The following is a 14,962-nucleotide window of genomic DNA, read 5'->3' as shown; positions in this document are numbered from 1 at the left end:
TCTCTAGGAGGGGCCAAGGCTGTGTGTGATGTGGGAGGAGGCTGTGTGTTTATTTAGACCGGTTCTGTGTGAGAGTGGACCCTGTGTGTGTGGTGGGGGTGGGGGGGGGTGTCAGTGGGTGTGATAGACCCTGTCTCCTGATGTACCCGTGTTTAGAGAGCTGGCTATCGTACCCTCACCCCTACCACCAGGGGAACTTCAAGCCCCACCACCCACATCCACCCTCTCTGTCTCCCCCATGGGTCAAGGGCTACAGGGTCCTTAAGTCTTTCATCTCTATCCCTCTCTTCCTCTCTGCTCACCTCTCGCTCCTTCACTCTATTTGTGGCTGACTACACTCACACCACAACACTGACACTCTCTCTCTCTCTCTCTCTCTCTCTCTCTCTCTCTCTCTCTCTCTCTCTCTCTCTCTCTCTCTCTCTCTCTCTCTCTCTCTCTCTCTCTCTCTCTCTCTCTCTCTCTCTCTCTCTCTCTCTAATCCAGCCTACTGCTCCTCGCGCCGAGCTGGGTTTAGCTCAGCCTAACACACCCTAGCACACAGGGATACAACATAGACATTTAGCAACGCGACTTTACCCCCTGATCTGACTTCCTGTGTCTGTGAGGTATGGGGAAAGCCACGATGTCATCCTCTCTCACTGTGTGTTTGTGTGTGTTCTGCAAGACCAGACAAGATGCCATGATGGGCCATACAAGCACTGCTGGTTCACGTCTCTTGACTCGCTGGTTTCTTCCTTGTGCCTCTCTCTCCCCTGCAGCACTTTCTTCAGGGTGAGGCTGTGAGCGTGCGAGGGAAGGAGTAAGAGAGAGAGAGAGAAAGAGAAAGAGAAGGAGAGCGAGCAGTCATGGAGCAGCAGAGACAGCGTTCTCTCTCCCTCAGGAGAGTCCCTGTACCAGGTGCTGGGGGTGGACAAGAACGCCACGCCCGAAGACATCAAGAAGTGCTACAGGTTAGCAACACGCTATGCTACACCACCAACTCAGTATCACTCAGAGAAGATCATGCTATGCTACACCACCTCAGTATCACTCAGAGAAGATCACACTATGCTACACCACCACCTCAGTATCACTCAGAGAAGATCATGCTATGCTACACCACCTCAGTATCACTCAGAGAAGATCACGCTATGCTACACCACAACCTCAGTATCACCGAGAGGAATAACACGCTACAGGTGCCAGGTTGGGGTTAGAGGCCGGGGAGAGGCAGAGGAGGGAAGAGGGAGGCTGGGCAGGGAAGGAGGGGAAGGAGGTGAAAGTTAGGTCGGAGTTGATAGCGACAGGGCTGACGGGTTGTTTTTTGAGGCCGAGAAACAGGAGCTGTTCACTTCAATGTAACTGTAAGGAGACCAACGATGCTTGGGCCAGACTTCCTTGTCACTGTGTTCCTCTCGCCCTGTAATCCTCCACTAGGGTGCGCTACAGCAGTGCTTTTGCACTGAAACAGTTGTGGGTGTGTAGCAGACAGGTTCAGGTGTCTGCCTGGGGATTGTAGTTCTTCATCCTCATTCTGATTGCGCTTGTCTCTTCACCAGGAAACTGGCTCTGAAGTTCCACCCAGACAAGAACCCCGACAACCCCGAGGCTGCAGACAAGTTCAAGGAGATCAACAACGCTCACGCCATCCTGTCTGACTGCACCAAGAGGAACATCTACGACAAGTACGGCTCCCTGGGGCTCTACGTGGCCGAGCAGTTTGGAGAGGAGAACGTCAACACCTATTTTGTCTTGTCTTCCTGGTGGGCCAAGGTGAGAGGAGGGAGGGAGGGTGGCAGGGGTGATGGGATGGATGGAAATGAAATATGCTGTAGGTTATTAGACTAAACATGGCAGAACAATATGCAGTGGAGAACGGAGATTGATAACACCTGTATGTGTGTACATGTATCCCTCTCCTCCCTCCCTCCCTCCCCCCCTCCCCTCCCTCCCTCCCTCCCTCTCCTCCCCCCCTCCCTCTCCTCCCCCCCTCCCCCTCCCTCCCTCCCCCCCCTCCCTCCCTCCCTCCCTCCCTCCCTCTCCTCCCCCCCTCCCTCCCTCCCTCTCCTCCCCCCCTCCCTCCCTCCCTCTCCTCCCCCCCTCCCTCCCTCCCTCCCTCCCTCCCTCTCCTCCCCCCCTCCCTCCCTCCCTCTCCTCCCCCCCTCCCTCCCTCTCCTCCTTCCTTCCCTCCCTCCCTCTCCTCCCCCCAGGCCTTGTTCGTCTTCTGTGGGGTGGCGACAGGCTGCTACTTCTGCTGCTGCCTGTGCTGCTGCTGTAACTGCTGCTGTGGGAAGTGTAAACCCCGTCCTCCCATGGAGCATGAGCCCGAGTTCTACGTGTCCCCAGAGGACCTGGAGGCTCAGATGACCACAGACGAGAGAGGTAGAGGCCCCCCCCCCCACACACACACACACCGCCCACGCCGCCCGTCACACACCGGTCACCATCGGGATTAGCTGAAAGCGATGCGTTTACTTTTGACCCTTTTGTCAAATGTCTGTGTTCGGGAACTTCACTGTGTCACTCGGTTGCTGTGTGTGTGTGTGTGTGTGTGTGTGTTTTCCCTCAGATGGTGGGGAGCCTATCATGATGCAGCCGTCATCAGCCACAGAGAACACTCAGTTGACCTCAGACGGCCACCACTCCAGCTACCGGACCGACGCCTACTAGACGCCAACAACACACGTACACACACACACACACACACACACACACACACACGCACACACACTCCTCTCAGCCTCACGGTGACCCTGGCCTAACCCCAACATAACCCATGCCATTCATACCACTCTGTCCTCCCCAAGATTCAAACACACACACACTGCACCCTGGCAAGTCTCTCTACCACAGATAGAGCTAGGTCCTCCTCCTCAACCCCACCTAACCTCTGACCCCAACACTACACCCCCTTAATACACACCTGTCTTCCCCTTGCCCCCCCCCCCCAACACACACACACAAAACTGTCCTGAGAAGGATGTGTATGTAACACTGGAAAAGAGACACATACATAGGAGGAAAACGTTGTTTACCACACACACCCCATCATTGGGGGCTGTCTGTTCTCCATGCATGCGCATGCGTGCGGACACACACACACCATAAGTAACAAATGGCATTCTTATACTGCTTGTTTGAATGATTTAAAACTGTTTTAGTTGAACTGTAGCCTCAAACCTCTAACCCTGCCAAAATACTGTATGGATCGTGGGTAGGCCTAGTCACAGTCACTGGCTCATAGACGATACACACACACACACACACACACACACGTGCGTCACCGCGGAACTCAACACTTACAAGCACTCTGTCTCCTCCCCCCACCACCCCCCCCCCCCTTTTGTCTGGCCACTGTTCTGTTTGTTTTGTTTCTGAACATTCCTTGTACTGTGGACAATCATGGGTGGTTGGAGAGGATACACCTGTCCCTGCTGTGTAGGCTGGCTAGCTAGGGTGGCTAGGCTGGCTAGGGTGGCTAGGCTGGCTAGGGTGGCTAGGGTGGCTAGGGTTTCTCTGGCTATGTCTGGAAGTGGCAGACACGCAGCCCTGTACGCTAGGAGGGGGGGGGGGGTTCCTGGTGGTGGTGGGGGGGGGTCTTTGTGGGTACATGGGCTTGACTGCATCGGCACAACAGGTGTGTGAGGGGTTAGTGGGTCAGGGTGGGCTGAAGGGGGTTGGTGTTTGTGCTCTGTGTGGGTACAGGGGCTGGTCAGCATCAGTGTATGGGTGGTGTGGAGGACAGTAAGGCCCCTTACTGAAGCTGTCTCACCTTTCAACAGCAGATGTCATGTGACTGACTGACACCACTTCTGGATGCATGTGGAGAGGGGCTTTGGAGCTCCTAAACGATGGAGTGTAGCTAGCTAGCGTGATAACGGCACATGTGTGGTCAGCTGTGAGGAGGTGGGCATCCCTGCGCTGGGTCACTTTAGTTCTCCAGTCTGGTAGATTATTTTTCCGTTCCGGTGAATACGACAGAACAGCATTAGACATGGACACACAGTATCTTCCACTCCTCTCGTTCTCCTCACCTCCTTTCTCCCTTTGCACTGGTTTGCCCCTCCAAGCCACTTTTGTTTTATTCTAAACCCAGGCTTGTGCTCCGTTTCAGATATGAAGGATTATAAACAGAACTAGAAATAGTCTATTAGCAAATCCCCACAGTGTGTGTGTGTGCATGAGAGTGTGTGTGTGTGTTGTGGGTGGGCCCCTATATGTCTTAGTGTTGGTGTTCTGTGTCAGGCTCAATGCGTTGACCTCTCAATATACAGTACATATATCCCACTGGGGGCGTACACACACACATGCATAGAGGACAGCTTTTTAGTTTCTGCTTCTGTGTGAGAACCTAAAATATGTAAATGTATGTTTAGATTTTACGTTGTATATTTGAGTTGTACAACCGAAAAGGTTTGTTTAGTTCTATTTTTGTTTAGTAGATGATTGTTTTTGTTTTCTTATTTATGTTTGTTGACGATGAGGGAGGATTTCGTTGATATCCAGTCATGATTTTATGTCAGTAATTTCAGCACTGTAGTCAGTGATAATCACAACTAAGCATGGTAACAGGCAACAACAATCAAACAAGGATGTAGCCAGCTACAACACGTAATTGTCACTACAGTAACCCACTCCTATGAACTCTTATGACAGTACAGTAGCCCACTCCTATGAACTCTTATGACAGTACAGTAACCCACTCCTATGAACTCTTATGACAGTACAGTAGCCCACTCCTATGAACTCTTATGACAGTACAGTAACCCACTCCTATGAACTCTTATGACAGTACAGTAGCCCATTAACAACCCCCTTCAATTGACAATCTGAGAGTAGGACTTGGGTTAGCAGTGAGTGTCTATGATCTGTAGCTCTACATCCGTTTGATTGTTGTGACTTTTATCACTAATTATCACTCTTTTTTTAATTCTTATTGTCAATTTAACACTTTGTTCACTGTTGCAACTGTAACTCTACATTGTAAGAAAATGATATAAGATTTTAAAACTTGTCGTCTTTTCTTCAAGTAACTTTGGAAAGAAAACTAACCAATCACGTCGTCCGTATTAACTGGTTAAAACATGCTTTTATCTAAACCCTGCCCACTCTATTTTTCTATGGTTAGATTGGTTCCATATGTTTAAGGCCATTGATATGCCAATCCTATATGTTACTTCCCCTGTGTCTCCCTGTGTATGAGTGAATGCAATGTTTAAACAGAACCATACTGGATCAAGAAAAAAAAAAAAAAAAAATTTGAGAACACTTATCAAAACAACAAAATATATTAGTGCACAAGTGCAAAACAACATAAAAATAAGATGAAGCATTATTTTATTTATTTTATTTTTGTTATCTTTTTAATGAATGACTATAGATGGTTATAAATAGTATGTACCGGTAACTAGATGTGACCATTGAGAGGCGATGAAGAGCTCTGCTGTGGGTTTGAAGGGGTAGTAGCTAGTAGATGGGTGGAAAGCTAGTGTTGCTGTTTTAGCATGGATCTGTCCACAGTGTGTCTGGTGGAGAACCGACATGGGTCATTTATCTAATGTGCTGTTGTAAAATAAATGTTTCTGATGCTTAGCCCTGTCTCCTTGTCTGTTTTTATGGATATTCGGGACAGACAAGCCCACATGCTTGGCGACGACACACTCGACTGGAGACGATTTAACAGGATTGAATGGAGTCGAATGTGCTTGGTGCTGGTTGGTGTCCAGACAGCATGATACAGGAAGGCTGTGAAGAGAAGGAAGGTAAGAAGGGGTGTAACTGTAGAAAGACCACTGACATGGCATGATCTGCCTGCATACCACCCTGCTGCCCTATATGGCCTGGAGGAGGGAAGAGGCAGGGGGGCAGGGGCAGCCCCCGACTGAAACCCAACACCCCCACGTCAAATGCTGCGACCCCGGACGAGACGCAGCAGAGGACGGGGTACTGAGGATCTGCGTCCAGACCACCAGTACAGGTACTGAAGAGCAGCTACATGACTACAGAGAGAGGGTGACTGAACACAGGATTGAGGTCGGAGAGAGAGAATGAGAAGAGAAGGAAGTGCAGCCCCAGGAGACGACCAAAGTACCACAGTCCTGCGGTCCTGGGAGCTCAGATCAACACTGCCCTCTCCTGAGAGGGGGGTTATGTACTGAATGCTTCACTGACGATCTGGAAGGATAGCCTGGAGACAGACTGTTTCCACTACAAAAAACGTGGATAATCTTACTGGTATTCCACCTTGACAAGCAAACTGACCGTCTGGTAGCAAGACAGGCAGACTGATAAACGGACAGATTGGTGACAAGGCAGGTTAGGAGGCAGAAAGGCAAAGAGGCAGACCGACATACAGGCAGACAGACAAAACTATTTTACTTCCAGGCGTCCAGGTAGCCAGGCCAAGGATGAGCATGTCTGTTCCGCTGGAGCTGAGCTCCATTCAGAGAGACCAGCAGGCTCTGGACACCCTGGAAAAGCAGCTCATCTGCCCCATCTGTCTGGAGGTCTTCACCAAACCTGTGGTCATCCTGCCCTGCCAGCACAACCTGTGTCGCAAGTGTGCCAACGACCTCTACCAGGTGAGCTTGGCAGGTGTGCGTGTGTGTGTGGGTAGGTGAAGGGTCTGTGTTTGTGAGCTTTCAATAACCCTTCATTGTGTTTACGCAAGGTCCATCTATGTTGTTTGGTGTGCTTGCTTATCTTATGACTTTCAGTCACTGTTAGCACATCTCATGGAAGAAGATCTGTTAGTGTTTTTCGCCAACCCAGTGACTGGGACTCATGTTCTGTAGCTAGCTGGCTCCTGTCTTGGAGTCATGAGGACGACATGCGAGATTCAATCTTTTCACACACAAATCCATCATCCACTGTACCCCCCCCCCCATACACACACACACACACACACTCTCACACACTCACACACACTCTCACACACACACTCTCTCACACACACTCTCACACACACACTCTCACACACACTCACACACACACACACACACACACACTCTCACACACACCAGGCCCTGGTTGGCTCATCACCCTAACAGCATATCAATCCTAGAAGCACTGGTTCACACCAATTCAAATGAATCACAGTGACAAACGTGCCTGTTCACAACAATGTACAGAACAACACACCCCAACAGGTGCGTGTGGATTATCAATGCCTAAACTTGGACTCTTAAGAGCTGCTATACAGGTCACAGCCTACATTCTTTGGTTGAGTTTGTTGAGTCACGTGCCAATCAAAGGACAAGGCAGGATCAAATGAATTATAATATGAGAAGAATAATTACAAAAGGTAACCATGGAATCAAGCCTACAGGTGTTTTCTGTCTCATTTTCCTTGTTGCCATGGGCTCCGTGTGCAGGACATTGGAAGACAGAGGGTCCATGGGAGTTGTGGAACAGCTGATCTGAGTGTAGTTGCTGGCTCGGCTCCAGAGGCACTTGTGGAACACAGTGTTTAACAGACACATTATTGCCAAATCCCTTCTTCCAGAACTATCAAAGATACAAACCCACCTGCCCACACACGCACTCATAACTCATAGCCAGGGTTCAGACCCTTAAATTACTCTGACAGCCCCTCTTCAGCCCCTGGCTCTGAAAAGGTCAGAGTTGTGTAAGAGAGTTTAACAGTGTTTCTGTGCAGTGATCATGAATGAATCACTAAATTAAGTGTAGGAATTAATGTTTATAGGCCCCATAGTGGTCAAAATGCCAAGATGAACATCCGAGTTGCAGAAACAGGAGTAGATGAGAGCCATTAGGTCAGTGTTCTGGTATGTCTGATCACCTCTGTCTACAGTGTCTAAAGGCCAGACTGGGTAGCTACCCTGTTGGCCCTCTTGGCTGTGGGGTCAGGGGTCATGAATATGAGCATTGTGCATTGTTGTTGTATCAGATGCTGGTGCTTCAGCCCTACACAACATCAACACCGACATGACCACAACATCAACACCGACATGACCACAACATCAACACCGACATGACCACAAGCGGTCACTTCTCAGATTACCTGCATGTTCTGGATGTTGTGGCTGCCAGGTTCTGGCTTTCCTGCCTTCCAGTCTTCCAGTGTCTCAGACCCCAAGCTTTTTGGACACCCCATTCCCCCAGCCTCTCAGACCCCCAGCCCCCCAGCCTCTCAGCACCCCAGCCTCTCAGGCCCCCAGCCTCTCAGACCCCCATCCCTCCAGCCCCAGCCTCTCAGACCCCCATCCCCCCAGCCCCAGCATCTCAGACTTCAGCTTCTTAGCCCCCCAGTACCTCCAGTAGCTCCATGCCCTCACCCCCAGCTTCTCAGCCCCCAGCCCCCCAACTACAGCCTCATCTTTCCAGCCATGGCTCTGTTAACCAGTTGAGGGAGGCCCCTGATCCCTTCAGACACGGCAGCAGCTGTGGCTTATTAAAGAGAAACTATTTCAGGGTACTCTCCTCTGTCCCGTCTTTCACTCTGTGATCTCTCCTGCCATACCGTCTGTTCTCTCTCGGCTCCTGAGGGAAACAGGCAAAAGCAACTGCGAGCACTCGGTCTCTCCAGCAGTAAAGAGCATCAGGACCTCCAGGGCCAGGCCTTGCTTATCATGGAGGCGCACTGCAGCTTTATCTCTGCAGTATTTATAACCCAACCAGGCCTGTGGACTGGGAGAAGGAGTGAAGGAGAGACTTGGGAATGTTTGTTTGCCTAAGATAGGATTCTGCCCTCAGCAACAGACCCCAAATATGAACCGTTTTGTATCAAGGGAGGTTTGGATTCATTTGAAAGTGTGAGATCCCAGATGAACGGCGAATCCTCCAGACCAGACACTGACACTCTTCTGCAGATGCTGATCCTCTTGTTGACAGATCAGGGTACATCTTGGAACACACGGCCCAGGCAGAAACACACCGCCACACACAGAAACACACTCTGTAGAGAAACACACTCTGTAGAGAAACACACTCTGTAGGATGAGTTAGGACAGCAAGAGACTGAGCCGGTGAGAAATTATGTCATCGCCTTAACTCACAAACTGCCCCGTCTGTGAAGTTCAGCACAGCATTGTGTGTCCTGGAAAACAGGAAATGGTGTTTGGATGAACTTCCTGCTGAGTAAGAGGTGCAGCCCTCTCTGTTTCAGACCCGCAGCAACATGGTGGGGCGTTTCCGCTGCCCCTCCTGCCGACAGGAAGTGGTGCTAGATCGCCATGGAGTCTATGGCCTACAGCGCAACCTGCTGGTGGAGAATATTATCGACGCGTACAAGCAGGAGGCCACTAGGTGAGAGGGGGAGGAGTAAGGAGGGATAGGACAGGGGAAAGAGGGTGGAGGAGGGAGGGAGAAATAGATGAAGGTTTAGATGCGGAAAAGGGGATTGGATGAGAGATATGAGGGGTTGAGAGAGGGAGGAGGGGGAGAGGGAAATGGGAAGTGAAGAAGGAAGGAATAGGAATGACACGGGAGGGGTGGTTAGCTCTAATAATGCAAGCCTTATTCCAGATTGCATGCACATACCACAGGACTAAGGATAATGACAAACTCCACTCATCTCCCCTCTGTGTGTCTGAAGCTTTCGCCCGCCTCCCAAGTCCTCAGACCATGTGACCTGCGAGGAGCACGAAGGTGAGAGGGTGAACATCTTTTGCCTCAGTTGCCAAAAGCCGACCTGCTCCCTCTGCAAGGTGTTCGGCGCCCACAAGGCCTGCCAGGTGGCACCGCTGCCAGAGGTGTACCAGCAGCAGAAGGTAGGCTGGGGCTCACACTGATGACATCACAGGTTCTAAACATTGGGATGTGTGTGGGTTATGTGTACAAGTGGCTGGCTTGTTTTGATTGACCTCTGTATTGATGGATTCTGTGTTTAATCTCCACAGTCGGAGCTGACTGATGGCATCAGCTCGCTGGTGTCAGTAAACAGCCGGGTCCAGGCTTCCATAAGTGAGCTAGAGGAGACCTGTAGAAACATTGAGGTGAGTCACCGTTCCAACACGTCTGTTTCACTTCCTGTGTCTTGCCTGGACAACTGTAACATCGCACAGAGTTTGAATGTCCCTCATTCCTCTGCCTTTCTTTTTTCTCCCCCAAACCCCTCATCCTCCACCCCTCCTCATCAGGAGAACTGCAAGACACAGAAGCGGGCCCTGTGCGACAAGTTCGACCGCATGTACGCCATCTTGGAGGAGAGGCGAAACATCATGACGCAGCGAATCAGCTACGAGCAGGAGGAGAAGATGGGGTGCACTCAGGAACTGCTGCGCTCCAATGGGGAGAACGTCGAAGCCAACACTAAACTGGTGGAGACGGCTCTAAGGATCATGGAGGAGCCTGAGATGGCTGCCTTCGTGGAGGTAAGACTGCTGCCTTCGTGCAGGTAAGATCCCTGCTGGTAGAACGAGCAGCCCCATGAGTCTTGACTTACAACACTATTTCCTCTGTTTCCTTCCCAGAGTTCCAGAGCGCTAATTGAGAAGTGAGTATACTATGAAGCAAAAATGTTCCTCTTTAAACCCTTTGGATCCATCTTCTACCATCACTAATCATTCTCTTATTCTCTCTGACCTCCCCTGTCTCTATTTTCTTATTTTCTGTTCGCCAAGGGTGCTAGAAGCGACCAAGTCCACTACGATTCAGACCCTGGAGCCAGGCTATGAAAACATGGACCACTACAAGGTGGACTTCAATGCAGAGGAAAGGACTCTCTACCAACTGGACTTTGAAGGTATTCCAGGCCCCATTAGAATGGATGTCAATGGTAGTGCAAACTCTATTCAAATCCAAATCACCTTTGTTGAAAAAGTAAATATGCAGTTACCATACATTTTTGCTGGTGAAGGAAAGCTTTTGTGAAGTTATTATTGTGCATGTAGTCTAGGTAGCATGCTGCCTCAGTCATCTTCTGCACTGATAGACTCTTAGACTTTCCTGTATATGAAAAAAATATGTTATACTGTATTCTCTTAATAGACAAAAATCATTCACATGTCTCTTAACAGACAAAAGAGAATCTAACTGCTGTTCTCCACAGTTGAGGAGGAGGTTCCAGAGGAGCCAGAACCAGAACTTGAACCAGAGCCAGAGCCAGAACCAGAACTTGAACAAGTAATAGAACCCTTTCCAGTTCCAGAGCCTGTTTTGGAATCCGTATTGGTTCTAGAACCACCACCAGTGTGGGTCCCAGTGTCCAGCCTGGTTGTGAGTCCAGAGGAGACTGAGGTCAGACTGAAGTCTGAAGAATGGAGTCTGAAGGACCCTGGAGCTGATTATAAAGACGAGGAGAAGATAGAGGAGGAAGAGGAGGAAGAGGAGAAGGTCAGGGGGCAGGCAGAAGGATGTGTTGCAGACCCTTATAAAGAAAACCTGTGTGAAGCTGATGGGATGAACATACAGCAGGTATGGATAGCATCCGAAGCAGAATGAATCCCCTTTCTTACTGTGAGTATTTGTTGTTTTTAAAAATCTACTTTTTCCCACTTATTATCACTGGTGAGTCAACGAGAGTCAAGCCACAGATTAATGAAGGTCTTGTTTCCAGGTCTGGTTTGAACCCGAAACTGAACATTTTCCCTCACTTCTGCCCTTGATTTAGCTTGTATTTTGTAGCTTTGCATGTTCCAGAGAAGCCTGATTAAATGCAGTAGGCAAGTATTTAGATTTTGAATAATACGAAGTGCATAAAGTGTTTGATCTAGGTGTGCTTGTCTCCCTCTATCAGACTGAGCCAGAGTGGGGGCAGCAGGGTGAACCTGATTCAGGTGCCTGGGCAGCCCAGGGAACGGCGATGAGTGGGGCCAGAGAAGAGGAAACTAGGTTTTACCCCAGCTGGTACTCTCCCAACGGCTGGCACAGGCTTAGCCCCAGTCCAGCTGCCAAAACAAAGCCACTGGCAGTACCATATAACACCCCCCAACTAAATAAGGGACCCCAACCCCCATTTCAGCCCCAGCCCCTCTCCCTACCCCAGTACCAGCCCCTTCAACTTCAGCCTCAGCAGTTGTCTCTATCCCAGCAGCCCCCACCCATACCCACACCTCGCTGGTTGGAAGCTAGTTTCGCCACGTCTCCCCCTGTTGACCAGGCCAGTCTGTTAGCAGGAGGGCTGGGGTCTACATCCACAGGAGGTCACCAGGGGTGTGTGTCCCAGGCTGGGGTTGAGGGAGATAGCCCTGGACTAGGAGTGAGTGTCACCCAAGTTAGGGAGGGCGTCCCTGGGCTGGAGGAGAGTGCTGTCGGCAGGGTTGGCAGTGGGCCCTCCACCCCACAGCAGGTCAGTCTGATCCAGAAAGGTCGCCGTCACAGCCTCCATCACCATCCAAGCAGCCATTTCCTGCCCCGTGTGTCCCACGCTGCTGCTGATGTGTCCTCCACTTCCTCCTCCTCATGTCACCCTTGCGTCATGGCCGCCGCTGCCCCACCTCGCTCAGTCACCCTCGTCACCATGTGTCTCTGTGTCACTGCTCTCTCTGTCTGTCACAGGGAAGGGATCTTCTACGCCATGTCTGAAACTGTCATCTTCATCTATAGAAAACACTCTTTAGGTTTTGTTGTGTATGTTTGGTTAAGGGGTAGTGAAATATACATATGGACAAGTGCAGTATAATCAGGTACACCTATGGGGATGCAATAAACATGTTGGTAAAGTGAAAACTGCACATGTTATCCAGACCATAATGTCTCCTATGAGCCAGCTCTTCCAGGCTAGGTGACCAGTGAGAAGGACTGTCCCTATCAGCTCTTATCGTCTGTTGCCCGGACTACCGGTGATCACACGAGTGATCCTTCCATCCGTGTCCCCCGGTCCACTTTTGCCATTCTGAGGCTTGTTTTCCCGTCCCCCCCCATCTCTCCCCAGGCGGTCACCCTCTTCTTCTACCTGGTGGTGCTCCTGGTCATCCTGCAGAGGGTCTGGGCTTGTATCGGCTGCTTCATATGTATATAACAGAGCAGGCCGCTCTCCCTGGGGTCCACACTCAGGAACCATCAGGTGTGTCCATAGAGAGATATTTGCTGTCATTCTGCAGGGATTGTATTTTGTGATCCTGCTGCAGTGGTTGAATAATTCAGTAGACATCTCTGTGGATGTGTCTGGAGAATTACAATGGGCAGACCTGGGTCAAATAATCCTTTCAGTGGTGATTGTAGCCTGACAGGAATGTTTTATATGAGTCTGGAAAGCTTTTCTAGGTAAGCTCCATAAAGAGGTTAATGATATTTGAAAGGGTCTAATCTAATGTTTGAGCCCAGGTCTGAATGTGGCTCAGTGACGTTGGGGATAGGTGAAGGTTGTGTGTTAGACTAACACTGCATCTGCTCTTTCTATGTGCACCATTGATCTTTACTCACTCTCATGCTAACTCATTTCTATTGGTATGTGTCTGAGATTCTGCTTGTGGGTAGACTGGCTTTTTTAGTCAGAATTTTAGTTGTTGGCTGCCCAGTTTGGAGAGAGAGAGAGAGAAGGAGAGTGAGAGAGAAAAATATTGAGAGACCAAGAGAGTTAGAGACAAGGTAAGATCTTAAAGGTTGGAGGATGCAAACTTAAGGTCATCCTCATTTGGTTATCAATCTCTGTCTCCTCTTCTCCCCTCCTCTAGAGTCAGCCCCTCTCAGTGGCACCCCAGGAGGACGGGAGAGGGGCGGAGCAGAACACACACACAAACTTCTTTACCCCAGACTCTACTGCCCCCTGGTGGATGGATGTATAAAGTCAGGGAGTCAGGCAGGCAGGCAGGCAGGCAGGCAGGTGTGTAGGTGTCAAAAATTGTGTAAAGGTCACTTATCATCCTCCTCAGATATTTCCTTAAATCATTTACTATTTGCTGTGTATTGGATGTTTATTTTGGATTCATTTGTTTATTGGGAGTGAGTTTTTACATTTAGTATACGTTCAGAACGGCAAGAAGATACATGATGACTGCATATGCGATTTAATATACTTTAGCGGAGTGGCCTAAGCAAGATCATGCATGGTCCTATATGTGGCAGCCTGGTGTTCAACCCTTCGTATCTCCCAGCCTTCTATGATAACAGTTTGGGCAACTTTTTATAACAGCTTCAAATGCAGTTTTTCTGCAGTTGAGGGTTTAGGCTACACTTGTATCCTCTTCAACACTTCATTAACAGTTAACTAATAGTTCAGTTAGACGCACTTTTTACAATCATTGGGCAGTTTTAGCTTTTGCAACTGCTGATGCGTCACAATTTTCTCTGAATGAAAATAGCTTGTGAGCATGACTGCTTTTGTGTGCTTTATGACTCATTCGTCCCTGTACGTGCATCTCTCGCTAAGCTTTCTATTCAGATCAGTTCAATACATGCTGTAGATTTAGTGGCTCATGTGCCCATCTCTTGCCCACTCCAGATTGGATCTGGGTTGGGGAATAACAGTCCCACAGGCCCCTCCCCCGCGACCCCCGCTGGTGGGATACAGACCCCCGTTCGCCTCAGCGAGACCCCGCCTCGTCTCAGTTTCTCCTTCTCCTGGCTCAATGCCCTCTCCAAGAAGAAAAAGTAAGCGGAGGCCCCACAGCCCAGTTGGAGGTCAAACTCGCCTCCTGGTTTTAAGGGAAATAAGCAGACCTGAGTCCGCCCGTACCGTACATATCCAGTCTCAATCCCCTTCACACGAATTTGAATCGAAAGAATTCGCACGTCTTAATTGCTATAGTTGTATTTTTAATGGTAGAGGTTTGTGAAAGAGTTGAGTTTGATTGCATATGTCTCAAGGACTTTGTCTTTTTTATTTTATGAATTTGATTGTAATGTGACTGCATTTTATCTACAGGCCTATTTTACTGAAGAGAATGTAGCCTACTGTAAAAACAGAATATTGTATGTTTGGTGAAGGACTTGGACATATTATTGCATGAACGTTTCTGCACTTTATTAAAATTGAATAAAACACGTGAAGTACTGTTTAGTCTGAAGTAGATTATTATGGGGGTGTTAATGTAGGCTTATGTTTTTTTTTACGTGTTTAATTGTTGGAGCATTGGGG

At 49.4% G+C, this 14,962-nt stretch overlaps 2 protein-coding genes across 2 annotated transcripts; both read left to right on the top strand.

The window, feature by feature from the left end:
- The first annotated feature begins 777 nt into the window (after nt 1-777).
- On the top strand, nt 778-5,582 carry dnajc5ab (DnaJ (Hsp40) homolog, subfamily C, member 5ab). The gene is given in 5 exon segments (XM_062460008.1): nt 778-877; nt 879-953; nt 1,542-1,755; nt 2,193-2,364; nt 2,552-5,582. Coding segments are annotated over 5 exon segments (591 nt in total). The 5' UTR covers nt 778-848; the 3' UTR covers nt 2,653-5,582.
- Nucleotides 5,583-5,914: 332 nt separating this feature from the next.
- LOC134019283 (tripartite motif-containing protein 55-like) lies at nt 5,915-14,880 on the top strand. The gene is made up of 11 exons (XM_062460003.1): nt 5,915-6,563; nt 9,095-9,249; nt 9,539-9,713; nt 9,843-9,938; nt 10,083-10,316; nt 10,416-10,438; nt 10,566-10,687; nt 10,994-11,358; nt 11,681-12,949; nt 13,560-13,708; nt 14,327-14,880. The coding sequence occupies exons 1-9, from the start codon at nt 6,390-6,392 to the stop codon at nt 12,563-12,565; spliced, it is 2,229 nt and encodes a 742-aa protein (XP_062315987.1). The 5' UTR covers nt 5,915-6,389; the 3' UTR covers nt 12,566-12,949; nt 13,560-13,708; nt 14,327-14,880.
- The last annotated feature ends 82 nt before the right edge of the window (nt 14,881-14,962 follow it).

This window comes from Osmerus eperlanus, chromosome 4, assembly GCF_963692335.1.
Source record: "Osmerus eperlanus chromosome 4, fOsmEpe2.1, whole genome shotgun sequence".
Lineage (NCBI taxonomy): Eukaryota > Metazoa > Chordata > Actinopteri > Osmeriformes > Osmeridae > Osmerus > Osmerus eperlanus.
The sequence above is the reverse complement of the archived record's forward strand: the minus strand, read 5'-3'. Positions and strand labels throughout refer to the sequence as shown.

Coding starts and splice junctions, on each gene's coding strand:
- LOC134019283 (XM_062460003.1), top strand. CDS start 6,390: ATGAGCATGTCTGTTCCGCTGGAGCTGAGCTCCATTCAGAGAGACCAG. Junction 6,564..9,094: donor GTGCCAACGACCTCTACCAG/GTGAGCTTGGCA, acceptor TAAGAGGTGCAG/CCCTCTCTGTTTCAGACCCG. Junction 9,714..9,842: donor AGGTGTACCAGCAGCAGAAG/GTAGGCTGGGGC, acceptor TAATCTCCACAG/TCGGAGCTGACTGATGGCAT.